The 17,411-nt window shown below is 37.8% G+C and overlaps 1 protein-coding gene across 2 annotated transcripts in view; it reads right to left on the bottom strand.

Moving 5' to 3' along the window:
- gfod1 (glucose-fructose oxidoreductase domain containing 1) overlaps window positions 1-14,393 on the bottom strand; it is a 37,597-nt gene extending 23,204 nt beyond the window's left edge. The window contains exon 1 of one of the 2 annotated variants that reach the window (XM_047158118.2): window positions 13,616-14,393. In XM_047158118.2, the coding sequence (XP_047014074.1) occupies window positions 13,616-13,868 (253 nt within the window). In that variant the 5' untranslated portion in view covers window positions 13,869-14,393. The remainder of the gene's footprint in view (window positions 1-13,615) is intronic. The other variant, XM_017479201.3, reaches the window with a different exon arrangement.
- Window positions 14,394-17,411: the final 3,018 nt, after the last annotated feature.

Genomic DNA, 17,411 nt, shown 5'->3' with positions numbered 1-17,411 from the left:
TCTCTTCAGAAAATGTGAGACAATATAATAGTTGTTTGCTGTGGTACAAGCAACAGTTTTAAATGTCAAGCAGGAATCTCACTTAGTGTAGTATGAGAAGCTTCAACAAAGTGCTCTGGCAAATCTGGGCCAAGGAGCTGTGAGAGAAAAAACAACAACAATCAAGACGTGTTAAGTAGTTTATTTCTTTCTGACAAACAAAGCAATCACTGGAAGTAAGTGTGCCATTTTCAATCCAACAGCTTAAGGACTCGTAGATCTAATGTAGAGCTCCTCATAGGGACGGGCACTTCTGCTGTTCCACACGTCATTTGAATGGCAGAGAATTCAAAAAGGAGTCATTTGCATTTGGCCTCCATGAAAGGCCTGGACTCATCAAACTCCATTAGTTTTAATAAGAAGCCCTCAGTCGGGGTGATGGCCATTAACATCACTTAGTGGGATTTGCTAGCTCGCTAACATCCCGAGTAAAGGGCTATTATCTTGTCAGTGCCACTGCTGTGCTGGGAATGGTCCACCACCTGGATAATATCTGGTCAGCAGTGGTCCTGGGTGGTCCCTTTTGACTCATGGACATAGAGGGTAGAAGGGGCAAAGTAACAGATGGGCTACAGTATACCTACAAAGTGACCTTCATGGCAAGTGTACCTGAAAAATAAATGGCCAAACAAGTATACATATATGTTGGAAAAACCCAACCAAATGGAGTCATTCTTATTCATATACCTGATATAAGAGAGTAACAGTCAACTACACAGTGAACCACACACGAGGAATAAACTTCACAGGACCTTGAAACTGGATACTCTTATTACACTGTGGCATTTTAAATATTTCATTGAAGCTAATGAATATAAATGTTTCACTTAATGTTTTATACTGTGATATTTATTTTTGCCCTTTCGATCTCTTGTAATCTGATTATAGCGACTCTGCATTGTTGTAAGTCAAGGCTCGCCCTCCATGTAAATAACTGAAATTAGCTTATGAATGAACTTTTCTAATTCTCGCTTTGACAGTGCAACACTGTCCTTCTTCAGTACATGTAAACACAGTGCTCGTCAGGTCAGTGATAGAACTGCTTTTCAATCATCGTAAGTACTAATAATGATCATGATAATGAGTCCTTATTGGTCTCATTACAGCATAGTGAAATTCTCTTTGCATATCCCAGCATATTAGGAGGCTGGGGTCAAAGCACAGGGTCAGCCATGATATGGCACTCCTGGAGCAGAGAGGGCTAAGGACCTTGCTCAAGGGCCCAACGGTGGCAGCATTGCTGGGGCTTGAACCCCCAACCTTCCAATCAGTAATCCAGAGCCTGGCAGTGCTAGGGCTTGAACTCCTGACCTTCCGAGCAGTAACCCAGCTCCTTAACCGTCAAACCACCACTGCCCCAGTATAAGTATAAATATAAGTACTTTAAGTGCATCTCTTTGCCGGTGCTTCATGTAGTACAACACTGTACTGTTTCCTCTTTGACAGATAATAATACACATCTGGTATATCCAAAATAGTGCACTATTTTGGAGGTTTTGATATTTTAGAGCCATTTCCAAAAGCATAGTGGAGAATATCCACTCAAAAAAATAATAATAATAATCCCACAAAGAGCTATAATAGGTTAGGGTTCAACCAAAGTACCCTTGAGGATACAGAGCACTTAAAATTCATTTTGCCATTTGTATGGGATAGAAAGTAGGGCACCATTTCAGTCATAGGGATTGACTTCGTGTCAGGATGCCATATGCGTCACGCAGCCTCCCTGTGCCTTCGGGACCAAGTAGTCACCATTCTACATTCGGCATGGTAGAATACACTACCAAACACATCAAACTGTACACATCATTATTCCAGCATGATTTTTATGCAAATGGTAGAAGGGTAGAAGGTAGGTGCTATTTAAATGAAGAATGAGCAAAGGGTGCAAATGGGTTGTCTTTATTTAACCCTATGTTTGAAGGTTAATATGCAATTTACAGCTGAGATATTGTGTTCATAGTATTTATGTTAAGGGGTTGGGCAATATGGCAAAAATCTTACATCATGTTACACTAACACATTATTATAATACACAATATGTATCACATACTTAGGCAAGCTAACAGCTTGCCAATACATTAGTGGCATCACAATACAATCTGAGTAATCAGTGTTCTAAAACCATAATCTTACATTATACTTTTATTGTGATATTAGTATATAATCTCAGCTTCTGATTCTCCACTGGACACTTAGCTCACCACAAGCTTCACAATCTTAAAGTTGCAATCTGATTGGTTCTCTGAACTTCCATACACTATTTTCACTAAGAAAAAAAAAAGAAGAAAAAAAAGAAGATAATATAGAAAAAGCTAACAATCCTGATACTCAATCCAGTATCAGAAACAAGTACGATACAACAATACAGACTGCCATGTCTGTCAAATGATATGTCATCTACTTCAAAGCATTCACTTAATCTGTTTTTTTAATTACTGGATAATACATTAAATGTATCAAAAATAGAAAACTCCCCGATGGAACAAGATCATCCTGAGCCATAGTAACACATCTTAACATGATATGAGATACAGTGTTCCTAAACACAGCTGTCCTCCAGTGCTAGTAACGAGGAGAGATTTAGTCCGACACGTGCCCCGAGCATGTGAGACATGTTCATTCCAAACCTAATCTCATTTCAACTGCTATGATTATGCAGCAGTTAGAAGGACAGGGTCACGGCAGACAGAAAACACCGCTGACATCTTCGGTACAGTGATTTACAGAAAAACACATATGAGAAATACTTATTACTGTTCTCTTGGTTGTTTTGGCATGTTGACATAACCACAAGCGTCATATAACTATAAGCCAGATATTAGAAGTGATTTATTCTTAGTTAACAAAGCACAATAAAAAGCAGCTGTTTATATTTTATTTAAAGATGAAATTATAATGCAATTGTAGATCTTCAGCCAGGAAATATAAATACACAACCACACAGCAGACAATCCACCCTAATATGATAGCACCCACTACAAAGGAGTTCACTACACTGTGCATGAAAAAAGTATTTTAACTGAAAAAGCCAAAATTGCCTTCTTTAGACTGCGCTCTTGTTAAAGGTAGGGAAGCTGGAGCCTTATAATCAGTATTGTCAGTACATCCACAAGTTGAATAGGAAAACCATGTACCTAACAAAGACATCTTCACTCACTTTATATATGCAAGGTCACTACTAGCTGAGGACTGTCACTCTGCCTGCCTGTCATCCTGTCAGCCTGTCAGCTGCTCCTGCTTACTCATGGCAGCTACAAATAAACTACCTCTTTCCAGAGCTTGTACAGAAAGACATCTGAAGCTACAACATACTCAGCCTCAGAGAACAGGGAGAGAAAAGGAATGAGTGTATGAGTGAGAGAAAGAAACGAGGAATGATAGAGGATGATATCACAACTCAATAAAGACGTGACAGAGATTTCAGCGAGCGTCTGAGCAAAGAGCACTAGCCGGGATAATGTGGTGACAGTGGTAGAGCTTTGAGGGGATGATTTCAATGAAAAAATGCCACAGAGTTGACATACTGCACTGTTAGTCCTATCCTACACATGAATAAAAAGAGTGTACATAGAATTCAAAAGTAATACTTACGGAGATCTTTGTTTCTTTGCATAATCACATACACAAACACCCAATAATCTATTTATCATGCAACACTGAGCAATATCAAAATGGTAATAAAGTAATATTTGTTTGTTTGTTGAAATATTAAATATTTATTTGGGCATGCACTGGTGTTTTTTCTGGTCTTGTCTCTGCTCCTGCCCTAATATTGCTGTGTTATATGATTGTGTCCACCTGTTTTGTGCTAGTTCTTAATTAGTTTGTCTATTTATACCCTGTTGTGTCTGGGAACCTTTGCAAAGTCTTGTTGTGCTTCATGTCACTAAATCATGTTCTCCTGAATACCTTTTAGAGAAAAAGAACCGAGTTGAGCTATTGGGCTTGGCTTCAACTGGGGATAGAACTAAATTCATGACCTTAAAATGTCTTTAACACCTTTAACTACCCAACTCAGGTATTCTGTGTGCTGAAAGTCATTCTACTACAACAGAACTAGCATTTTACATAGTAATACATTTTATACCACAGGAATGCTGTATGCATGAATATGATTGGTCAAAAGCTATGGGTTCATTTTACTTAACAGAATGACTCGGACAGTAATATCAGCTGAGAGGTTTTTATTAATGTACTCATTCTAATAATTTCTATAGTATAGAAACACACACAGGGACTTGTATGGTGGATGCGCCACATAAACAGATTAAACACATCTGTAATAGTTCATACAGTGAAGTTTTCTGTAACGAGACATTTATTTAGAGTTTTAAGAAGGCGTCTCCAATGGCAATGCTTTAAAACTGTCAGAGGTAGAGCTGTAACTTTAGGTTTTCTGCTATTCGAAAGTCTTCACGATGGTGGGCAAGATGTCAAGCTACATTTTTTTCTGTCTTAATTTTGAGAGAAAGAAAAAAGAGAGAACCTAGTGAGTGTAATTGTTTATAGCTGCTATAACATTACTGGCAACAGGAACTAATAAGACATATGACATACCATTCTTTAATACCTAAAAATTGTTACAGTTGGAAAATTGTTGTGGTATAAAAGAAATTAAACACTTCAAGTTTTTGCTTTGTGTGTTGGGCTGCAACAAACCATCCCATTGCTTATTATTTTCCTTTAACAGCATGACCCATCATATTTTATTCCTTATAGAATGGGATCGTTTTAGGTCCAGCCTACTGAAGAACTTTATGAAAGTATACCAATTTCATTACAATGCTTACTATTCAGAGAACATCCTATGTATGTGCTAAACTTTTGACAAGCTACATAATACAATCAGTATGATGTTATTTCTAATATTGGCTGCAACTTAATGGGGAAAAAAAAAGTCATATAAAATAATTCATTGTTTTAAATTTTTTAAAAATTGTTTAAAATTTCATTTAGCCACAACATATATTATAACGAAAGCATAAACACTAGAGTGTTATCAGGCACTGCTCTCCTCACTAACAATAGAGATAGTAGTGCGGCAAAGGCCATCAAATGCGACCGTCATTATCTCACCCACTCATTAGTGGTGCAGAACCCCGACTGTTTGATTTTCTTATGTGTTGTCAGTATATGCAGGCCATTGTTGCCTTGGACAGCCTACAGTCTCTTTTATCTTCCTCCTACCAGCTGTGTGAGCGTTAGCCAGAGAGCATTGTGGGAGGTCATTTGGATGACTGCTTGCTTCTCTTCTTTAGTTTCTGTCCTTGGCTGCATTGAGGCTTGTGCCTCAACCTTTTTGGTATGCTTAAATATACTGATCTTTTGAAATTTGTAAGAAATCAGCTAAAAAACAAAGAAACATGTTGTTGTAACAAAAAACTGCAACGCCATCAGTCAGCAAATTCATGTGTATGACAACCAAATCATACTAAAATCAGTGTAATTGTGGAAACAAGCAACATGTGGCCAATCGAAAATGACACATAGGTAAACGTTATTATAAAAATCTACATTATTATAATTATTTAATAAATGATGACTGTCTTGTGCTCATCCCAGATTCTAATTCACAATATGGTCATAATGAATATCCTTTAATGCACGTAAAACTGTTTGTGTTTACTCGTATACATCTGTATTCTTTAATGAATTATAATCTCACTATTAGGTGTCACACAGAAGATGGGTTCCTTTTTGAGTCTGGTTCCTCTCAAGGTTTCTTCCTCATATCATCTCTGGCAGGTTTTCTGTTCTCTCTGCCTTGCTTATTAAGGGGTCTAAATTAATTTACACTTTTACACAATTATAATTACATAACAGCTAACTGCACTGTTGTTTTATCTGATATGATCAATCTTCATCTAGATAACTGTGTTTGTTTCAATTAAGTAGCATAATTGATTCAATTACAGCAATGCGGTTTTGCTCTAATAAAGGTCATGGTCACTATTCATAGTGTAGTTTGATCAGCATCGTTCTTACTTCCTCTAGATTTACCCTAATTTCACACGAACCAATACTATGAAATGAATCAACCTCTAACTTCTATGAATAGGATGAGTCGTACATTGAGAAATATACACTGTACAAATGCTGACTGTGGGCAAACTAGACTTCTATATATGGGAACCAAAAATGGGTGGAAGTACGTATATTATTCATAATGTGGGATGAGAAAGATTAGTCTAACTTGCCTTAAAAAGAGAGCACACTGTGCATAATGCTTGTGCTCACCACAGAGAACTTCCTGTATCATGACACCGTGGCAGTGATGCAAGAATGGAAAGAAAAAAAAAAAGAAAAAAGAGTTTGGTGAGGAAACTGTTCATAACTCTTTATAGCTGTAATAACATAAATGATAACAGGAACTAACTTGTTTCACAGACATTACACAACATTAAACTTCTATAACCTATGAATTGATTACAAAGTACAATGTGAATATATAGTTGCCGTGACATAAGAAGAATAAAGCAGTCCAGAATGTGCTGCTATTGGAAAATAAAAAACTTCAGTGTTGTAACAGTAACTCTGCTTCGCATTACACCACCTCGTCTTAAGAATCCTTACTGTTTACTAAGTTTATCACTTATGGCAAATTAGATTATTAGACTGAAACTAACTAATGAGTGCTCATGAATAATGTATTGCATGTTACATCCTGGGTATGAGATCAGACTTGTCTGAATTCCCAGCAAACCAATTAGGAGACAAACACACATTGTACAATAAGCATTAAAAAGAATGATTGAGTTTTTCTGCTTACTCGATTTCACTACCCTCCTCCTATCACTTTCTGTAATAATTATGTTACTGGTGGACTCACAATGTAGCACAAGGACCGTTTTTTATTATTACATCCTCTTAATAATGTAATAAGATGCCTACATTCAGACAGGAATGTATGTGTGTGTATGTACATGTTTTAAATTAAGATTAAGCAGTGGTCATGGGAAAGGAGTAGAGGAGTAGGAGACAAGGAGTAAAGTCCTTCTACATTCACTACTTCATAAGCAGGATCTACTATTCTCGGCAAATACAGCCCAGGACACACTCCTGCGTCTACTGTAAAGCAGCTTTGCATGATTACACAGTTCGTTGTATTCAGAAAGCGAAGCTAACATGGAATGCAAATACGTACTAATGCTTCTCTGTGGTGCTAGGTCAAACGCCAAATGAAGTTAGAAGGCTGAATGAAATATACAGGAAAATGTCACTCTGAATGAAGATGGCTAGCTTCTAGAGCTCTTTTTTTCTTTACACTCATCAGCATGTGAGCTCCACTTCCCTAACTCAGGAATGCTCACTTGTCAGTGCTTAGAGAAGGTGGGCGGTTCATTTAATGAACAAAAGCATTTTCACACAAATTTAAAGTAAAGCTCTTTCTCTCTTTCTTAGACTCAATCTCTGTGCTTCCATTAGCATGTAAACAGCCAACCAGATGACTTAAGACAGAGGCCCAGGGAATTCTTACACAAGTGACAGCACTTACTAGAGGCATGGGAATAGCAGTTTCACTCTCACACACTCCTTCTCTGGAGGTTCTTGAAGGTGTTGGATATGCTGATTAAATGTTTACGGCTTGGTGAGTGGGTCACGATGTGTGGCCAGTAAATGAACAAAGGTGGATTTTAGGAAGGGCAACAGAGAAAATGAAGCTGTGGGTTTGTGAATCAGTTGCAGTTTTGCCCTAAATAGTTAGCCTGTGTTTCCTGTTTGTCCTGTCCTCAGCTGATAAGCACACTCCTTTTCTTTCTTTGCACCTCTCTTTTTTTCTTTGAAAAAAAAAAATGTAGATGTAATGGCAGTTTCATTGTGCGACCAATGTCCACACTGTGGCATAAAGAAAAGTTTAATTAAATGTATTAAAATTTCTATTCATCTCAGCCATGAAGTGTTGTCTTTTTAAATTTTCCTTTGGACATACAAGGCTAATCTATCTAACATGCGGATGTTCTTGTAGAGGCCAGTTTAGCCGAAATCTTCACATACTCCCTGTAAAACACACTTACATTGAAATAATAACAATTAAATAGTTTAATCAAATATTTGATTCAAATTGGAACTATATTTTTATCCAGTTTACTTCTATTTTGCCTTAAAATTCGACTTGAATTTGTTGAGCAGGAAGTGATTCTAGTTTCAAGATGGCTGCTTCTTCTTTTTTTTTCTGTCCATGTTTGGTTTTTTTTAGATAACAGTGTGTCATACACAGTCAGAAACCATATAAACAAGTCTGTATGACATAGTAAAGCATATAAAGTGTCTGAAGTCATTGTGTGATAATTTAGATACACTGTACACAATGACAAACTGGCAGCTACAAGCTACCAGGCTAGTTACATTACATTCCACTACAAGTACCAGTACAAACCAACAGCTCACCATTAAAACTATTGCCAGTACCATTACTGGTCCTTAATGGTATCCACTAGACATAACATGCCACCAATAGAAGGCAACATATTACCAGTAGAAACCCTCAGGGACCATTACATTTTCCATTACATTTCCCATTCTAACAAATTCTATGAGAGTTTCTATTGTTTTTTCAGCAGGGATTTTTCAGACACTTTTCAGATTTTTAAGTTAAGGGGAAAATTGTGTACATTTCATTTGCCCTGAGCTATTGTTTCTGTAGGCCCGTTTATAAAGCTGCACTGTGTAAATTTTTCACACCATGTCATAACTACTTATACACCTTTTTTTTTACCTCAACTGTCCTCAAATTCTACCTTACCAATGCATTCAAACATTTTCCTCCAGCGCCCATCATCTGCATCTGCATGCTTAGCTGTTAATACCAGCCAGAGCCTTCCCAAGTTCACATTCCTCTTTTGGAATAACTGATTAGCTTATCAACACACCAAACAAAGTAAACAGACCAACATTGTGGAGATAACGACTGTCCCACATCCTGAAAGGGGAAACTGATTTGCATTCTAAGTCAGTCTGTAGAATCATCTAGTCATTTTGCCTTCTGTTGAAGTGTTGGAGCTGCCATAATGTGGGTCAGGGTACAATATGTCCCCTGATGTTTCTAGGTCCAGTATTTTATCAGGTGCAATATGGACAGTATGGGTAGTCCATAGCAATGTAGCAATAATCGCCATTGCTATCATATGATTCAATTTAAATATTAAATATTAACAGTAAAATGATCTGTTACCTAAGAATGTTCCAGTAACAGGTAAACGTCATTAAGTAAAGGCAATTAACTGACTAACAACCTCAGTTCATCTTTTACATAGAATTAGAAAGGTCTGGAGAGATCAATCGATATTTCTTTGTCAGCATGGTTATGGATTTTATTTACAGCTATCCCTAGAAGGTAACTTATTGCACTTACCTGTCTATACATTTAGTGTCCATTCCACTCCTTTGTACAAAACTGTTGCATTAAAGAACAATTTCAGACTCACTGTGAATGGTGAATATGGTCGTCAATCCCAAACAGAGAATACAATACTAGCTACTGTCATTAGCTTCTAAACTAGCTAGTGCTTCTTTTCTTTAAAATCGAAGGCCAAAGTTTGTATTAGCTAACTGCCTGGTACACAGCTAATTTCTACATCATTCATGAACATCTGCAAGGAAAATGGAATTACCTTGATAGTGATCTACAATAATGTACATGATAAAACTAGCCACATTTATGCTATTTAACCCTAACCATCCTGAGAGGACAAAAACAGATGACAGAATCTATAGCTAACTATAACTGTAGTTGTTTTTAATCATTTAAAATATATTTCAGCCAAATGTAACATCCATAGCAATTGAGGAGCTATATTACCACATCCTGCTGTCCCCAAATCTATGTCTAAATCTATGTCTATCCTACAGTCATAGTCACAACAAAGAAATGGAGATAGCAGCCTTGTTTTCTCACATTCAAAACTTCAAGAAACAAATATGATAGTGAATTGAGCATACATACTGTATTAGCCTCATAGTGAAATACTTCCTATGGAAGTCTTAAGCAGATTTACCACATTACACAGGGATATAAATTCAGTCTTTATTTACTTGTTGTATTTTTAAATGAATGTTCCACCTCAGAGGCTAACTAACTAGCTTAGCACAGCCCAGTGCATGTTTACTTAGAGCGCTTTACCCCTGACTTGCATCTGCCACGTTTACCAACACAGTATTACGCAACCTGACTAAAGCAAACTTTGATTACCTACACAGATAACAACAGTCCCTACACAAAAGAGAGGACTTTGCCTGTCTCTGGATCTAATACAAATTCATGAACACCAGCTTATAAACAGATCTGGCGTAACACCACAGAGTAATCACCTAAGCCAGTGAACCTCACTTCCGGCCTCACTTCAAGGTCTTCATGAGCAGGGGATTAGATAAATACCACAGCAAAGTAAACACCAAGCTGTCCAGCAGAATTACTATTCAGAACTAAGAGTGAATATATTGCGCCAACAATTCTGGCATAGATGCATGACAGATGTATAGCTACAACCAACTGATTCTGAAACTGTTTAAATTATTTGATTTAAAGCCATACGTTTTTTAAAATACATTCACTGCCCACAGACTACAGAAAGTAGCTAAGCAACCATTCCTCTAAAACTAGTAACACGTGTAGTCTTCTCAACGTGTCTGACGAAAGTGATACTGAAATGAATGAACTGATACTGAAAGTTGACAAGGTAAAACTTATTTCAGCAACCTCTGTTCCTGGTCTTTAACAGGAAGTGATAATTGAATAGGACGTAAAGAAAAACACCAAAAATACAAATTCACTCTCAGACATTCATTATACACAGAGTTAGTGGTCTTCTTAACACTTTTCAATGTATATAAGTTGTAAATACGGCTTAAGTCAATTTTCACTGCACTGTAGAGTAACTAAGAGAAAAACGAAAGGTTGGTGAGGGAATAACTGTTCATATCTGCTATAACGTAAGTGCTAACAGGAACTACCTCGTCTCGTGTATATTCCACAACATTAAAAACGAAGCCACTGACAATCTGATGTGGTATATAAACACTCGGGGACGTGCTCTTATTGGAAAATAATCATGGGTGGTAACAGTGACTCTTTTACCACCTTTGCATACCACTTTTTACCACACCTCCTTGTCATTTTCCTAAAATAGCACACGCTGTTGTGTCATTCTTTAGTCACAATATGTACACCTTTTTACAACATAACGCAACGTTTAACCTACTCCCTGTGACAAGTAGCAGATCGAATGTCAAAATACATTTTTGTCCTGAATATGTCATTTTCCCTCTCATCTCATGTAACATTTTAAAGAATTAATTTTTGTTATTGAATCCGTAGATCTTGTGTATTAAAGGTGTTATTACTTTTTTTGTCGCCATTTTGTTGTTAATGAAACATCGATTCATAACGTTAGAGTATTTATAGCAAAAATGCTAGCAGATACTAGAGTAGAGACACTAGAGCACAGTCAACACGAGAGGTCACGCTCTTTCTTCTCCTCGGACTCGTCCCATGGTTATGGACTATTTTTGGGTCATGAGCATGATCTCAACTCCAATGATGAATCATTCTCAGAATCTAGCGGTTATTTTGAATCATTACTGGACACCTGTCTGTGCCAGTCTGTGTTTACCCACTCTGCTGGAGAAACACAAGAACCACTCTGCCAAAACAAGAAGGTGTACAGCAAGAAGAGAAAAAGCCTGAGTCATATTGAATGTCCACTTAAAAATAGACCTGAAGTCTTCCAATGCCTTAGGCAATTAGAAGTTAACCCCTGATGCTCTTAGGACCTACTGCCATGTCCAGATTTATCATTCCTCACTCGAGCTACACATCTTTTCTATTAGTTTCAGTATAGGGTCTGAATAATTCCAAGTACTAACTGAGTAATAAGCTTTAAAATGAATAACTGAGTAATAATTTCGTTTAGAGGGTTAAATCACCTGACTTGTAACAACATTAACATTTCCGTGGGTGACACTTAAACCGGACGATGAGGGCGAGTTTCAACACAGGATGTGTGCAATCACACATACCACTCGAGGCACTGAGATTAGCATGTCTCAAACAGTCATAGTGCTAGGGAAACTATGTACCTCATGACATAGTCAATATTATACCAGCTCCTTGGAAGGTTCTGTCATGTGAATCCTATGAAACATGGATGCATTGCAGTGTACAGACTGCAGAACTGCATGACCCACATGTGTGAATCAGTTTTTCCATCATACAGCCAAGGCAGGGTTTGCATGACGCTACTGCTGAGATGGTATATTTGGTTGCCACACCTATGCTCCGACCAGTCCACATGTGCTAACACCTGACAACCAGTACAAGCAGAAACATGTATTCACCTTCAAACAAGATAGAAGTGATGCAGATGCAGAGAGATGATAAAAACGTTTACACCTTCCCAAGTACCAATACACCTGAACCTGGTAAAACACTGAACAGGGCTTGTGAATGTCATGTCTTGTCTCAGGGTATTGTTCGATATCACCATATTATTTGGATAAGAATGGTAGTAAGCCATTAAAGCAAGCTTGACGAGTGAGTTAGTGCCAGTAATGATGGGCTGCTTTTCAGATTAGAGGTCATAATGATAATCATGGTGAAACAGAAAAATTAGTTTTCCTGTAATTATTTCCTATAAAGAATACGTATGAAGTAAGGCACATGGGTGTTAAATGCTCAGATATTTTAGGATTGGGAATCTATACACTATCGTTTACAGTATGTATACTTATTGTATTCTTACATCTCTCTGTGCTGTTACAGTACATCTGTCTGTCTTGACTTGACTATTATTACTTATTATCATTATTATATTCATTGCTGCCTCATAGATCCAGGATCCCCGGTACAATCCTGAGCCTAGGTCACTGTCTGTGTGGAGTTTTGCATGTTTTTTTCCCCAGGTCTGCATTTAGTTCTCTGGTTTCCTCCTAAAAACTCAAAAACATGGCAGTAGGTGGACTGCTTAAACGACATTGCCCCTAGATGTGAATGAGTGTGCATGGACTGGCATGCAATTCTGGGTATATATTTCTCTCTAGCGAATAAAATAATTACAGAAGATGGATGAATGGATGAATGAATGCATTGTCTTGTCATTGTGCTACTTATCCTCAATCCATTCATCTATTTTCCATCCTTTTCATCCTTCTCCACCGCTTATCCTATACAGGGTCAAGTGGACAGCGTAAAGCCTATCCCTGGGAACTCTGGACACAAGACGGACGACACCCTGGACAGGGTGCAAACCCAACGCAGGGCACAATCGCACACACACTCACACACTGTGGACAATTTGGAAATGCCAATCAGCCTCCAACACGTCTTTGGACTGGGTGAGGAAAGCAGAGTACCTCGAGGAAACCCCGAAGCATGCGGAGAACATAAAAGGTCCACGCACAAAGGGGAGGAGGCAGGATTCTGACCTCCAACCCTGGAGGTGCAAGGTGGTAATAATAATAATAATAATAATAATAATAATAATAATAATGATAATAATAATAGCACAAGTGCGTGAGTAGGAAGTAGAGCCAATGAGCACATGCACATGGTGTAAATATGAAAAGATGCCTCTCTCACCCAGCGTTTTGACGGCGATCTGGCGCGTGAGCGGCGGGGGAAGATTGATGCACACCAGATCCACATCCTGGTGCAGGAGCACTTCGTCGATGCGGCTGGTGTAGAAGGGCACGTCCATCTCCCTGGCCAGCTCCTCGGCCTCCTCCTGCGTGCGGCCCCACAGCGCCTCCACGGAGAAGCCCTCACTCTTCAGCAGCGGGATGATCACCCGCGCTGTCAGGCTGGTGCCGAACACACCGACCCCGGGCAGCATGGCGGTCACAGCTCGCTACTCACACACCCGACTAGTACAGCATAGCAGCACTACAGCACACGATCTCTCTCTCTCTCTCTCTCTCTCTCTCTCTCTGTCTCTCTCTCTCTCTCTCTCTCTCTATCTCTCTGTGTGTAGCATCAGGTCGGCCATCCACCTGCACCGCGCGCGCCGCTTCCGCCTCTGCCTCGCATTTTCGCCTCCGTGTCCCCTATATACAGTCTGATATCTTATTCCCAAAGCATCTAATTCGGCATCCTGCAATCCGACAGATCAGACATGCAGAACACGAGCGCAAAATGTCCAAAAACAAATCAGCAAGGTGCAATGAAGACAAGCGCGCGCTGTGTCCGTCTTCTGAGACGCGCGTGCAAAATGATAATAAACCGGTAAAAAATCGCTCGTAAAACAGCGCAAATAACCCCGTTTAATCAAACAGCCGGACACCAGCCGCGCTGTGCTCGTATCAGGACTGCGGCCAGTGTGTCAGTGAGACTCACGGCTCTCTCCTCCTCCTTCTCCTCCTCCCTGTTAACCCCTTCAGTCCTGCAGCAGCTCATTACACTCCTGTGTGTTTGCATAGCACAGGCTCGCGCGCGGGAGGGCGTGGCTTATAACCATGACGTGTTGGGGGCTCGAGCCTCCGACTGAAACCTGCCCCTTTCAAAAGGATGTATTTGGCGTGTTTTTTTAAATTTTATTTACAAAATAACATTTTGGAATCTAAACAGTAATACACTGTGCAGATCTTTATTTTATTGGGTAAATATCATTTACACAAGAAGTAACGGGCTGTTTGCAAACCACATTTTCTACATTTTATAAACGACTGAATTATAAGCTACTTAGACCTTCTGGAAGAAATAAAAAAAAATAACTTTTTAAAAGAACAGAGTTATTTTCTGGCAGCATTAATGTTGTAAATAATGTGACTATGGTCAATATCTCTTGTTTTTTTGGCATTAAATAAATGTTGTTGTTGTTGTTGTTGTTGTTTTGAACTGCCCCTTTTAGGAATAAACATTTTAACGAAAGTAAATGTGAGTACATTTTATTTAAAAAAAAAAAGATATTAGACAAGAATCATCCTGCCACGGATAAGCAAACTATGTACACCCCATGAGAATTGTTGGCTTTTTTGACATATTTGGACAAGCAAACATTTGATCATCTTTGAAACAGTGCCTCTTAATAAAGCTGATATACTTGAACAAAAGCCCAAGGAAAATGAGCAAAGTGACATTTTGTCTCAAACCACATATTTATATACTATTCTAAACCGCTATTGAGTTCTAACTAATGACAGTATACAGTATATGGATCCCATATATACAAAATCCCAGACCAAATAAAGTGTACAGACAATAAACACTACTATTAGCACTAAATTAATTATTCCAAGCCATTAGGGGTCAGTCTAGGGCATATGAACGAGTATCATGTGAATTTAACTCTTTCTCACTGTACGCTGGTGTAAATCAACTTATTGGACAGTTTCAATCAGTATAAACAAATGAATTATTTTATCGCTACAAGTCTGTTATAGCATTATTCAGGACACGGTTGGGTTTCTGTGTGTAGAGTATCATGACTTTGTGTTTAGCTGCTAGTAAGCAGGTCGATTACTAGCCCCCTGGTGGGCAAACAATTCACATCTCTCAGACAATAACATTGTTATACAGATATGAAACGGACAGCCCAACTAATGCTTTTTTTGAGATTAAAACACCACATACATCTGTCACAATAAAGTGACAACATTTTAACCTGCTAAGCTAGACAAAATAAATAAATAAATAAATAAATATGTATGAAAAGCTGCAAATTCTTACAGCCTTAAAGCATTAAACACTACTGTGGAGTGTGAAATCACAAATAAGTTCAATGCTGAACAGGGGCACACCCAAGACAGGCAGAAATTTCCATTAAGCAGTGTATTCTGAGTTTAAGATTTATTGCAGCGAAATGGCTACCAGAGCACTGGATTCCTTTGGGGGGTGCGATAATACTGAGGTTGGAAGCCATACTGTTAAATTCAGACAAACTTGCACTGATTATTGTGATCATTACAACTAGGACTATTTATTCAGAAATATACTGGCATAATTTTCACTCCCATGCTTGACATCTTGTCATTTACATATCATCACATTAGTTTTTCTTTTACTCAGAAATTCAGCTTAACCATCTGGATAAGCCAACACCTAATACTGAGAATCCTTGTGTAAATACTAATGTTTGTATTGAACTTGCTGCAGATTCTAAATAGGCTCTAAATGCATAAAAAAAATGCCAATGCTTGCTATATTATACTGCATAGGCAATGCAGGTGTTATAATGTCTCGCTAACATATGAACACATCTTTAAAGTTGAGCCAAATCAAGATAATTAATTCATTTATAAAATGGATATTAGTAATGAAAACAAGTGTTTTAATAAAGTTCAGTAAATTTCCAGACATGTACACGTCTGATGAGTGTTATACATAGAAAAGGAAGAAAAATTAACTTGCTAGTCACACACAGATATAACATAGATGATTGTTTAATGTAATAGTTAACCAAAAGACACAATACTTCTGTTACCCCAAATGTAGTTGTTGAGTCATGCTTAACGTCTGACGTTATTCTTCTTTAGTTTTGTACTTGCTTTGAAAAAGCATTATTAAGCTGTAATAGCAGGCATAGTTCATATTATATATATATATATATATATATATATATATATATATATATATATATATATATATATATATATATATATGGATTTATATATGGATTTAGGTTCAGAGTGGAACTATATTATCATCCAACCCAGGTGCTTCAAACACTGGGAGGGGAGCCTGAGGAGAAAAATGATACCAATAAAGTCATTCCAGTTGACTAAGATGGCTGCATCCATGATGTTAGAGCATTCCCTATAAGTTACAATAATGTTACAGTAAATATAACTAAATAAAGACTGGGTGGTTTGAAGACAGATATTCATTTATTGAAAAAACATTGGGTGAGACAAAATTCCATTATTTTTAACTAAATTAACCTTCTAGCTCCAGTAGCCAACTCTCTTCTTTGGCCAAACGATTCCTATAATGAATAGAAGGGGAAAAAATAATGAAACACAAAGTATGCATGTTTTGGACACTAAAATAGGGAACACATTATGATTTACAATGATATTATTAATATCTCTTCTCTGTATGAGTTGACACGGGAAGTTTACATAGGTGGAAAAGGATGAGGTAGCATATACAGTAAACACAACAGTAACTGTACAAGATGTAGAACAGGGAAACAGCTGTTTTTATAATCACTGAATACAATAAAGCATTGAGTTGTAGCTAAATCGAGTAGGTTTTTTTTTCTCCCTATTGAACAGATCACATATCTTCATTGTTTGTTGCCTGATGTTGTAATGATTTTATACACAGTCGTGTGTATTAAGACAGGTTTGAGATACATGTCAGGTAGAGTGCTTTATTTACATCGTCTGCTAGACTATTATTGTTCAGTTTCAGTCACGACGAGTGCAGGTGTATTTTA

Source organism: Ictalurus punctatus, chromosome 1 (genome assembly GCF_001660625.3).
Source record: "Ictalurus punctatus breed USDA103 chromosome 1, Coco_2.0, whole genome shotgun sequence".
In the NCBI taxonomy this organism is placed as follows: Eukaryota; Metazoa; Chordata; class Actinopteri; order Siluriformes; family Ictaluridae; genus Ictalurus; species Ictalurus punctatus.
The sequence above is the reverse complement of the archived record's forward strand: the minus strand, read 5'-3'. Positions and strand labels throughout refer to the sequence as shown.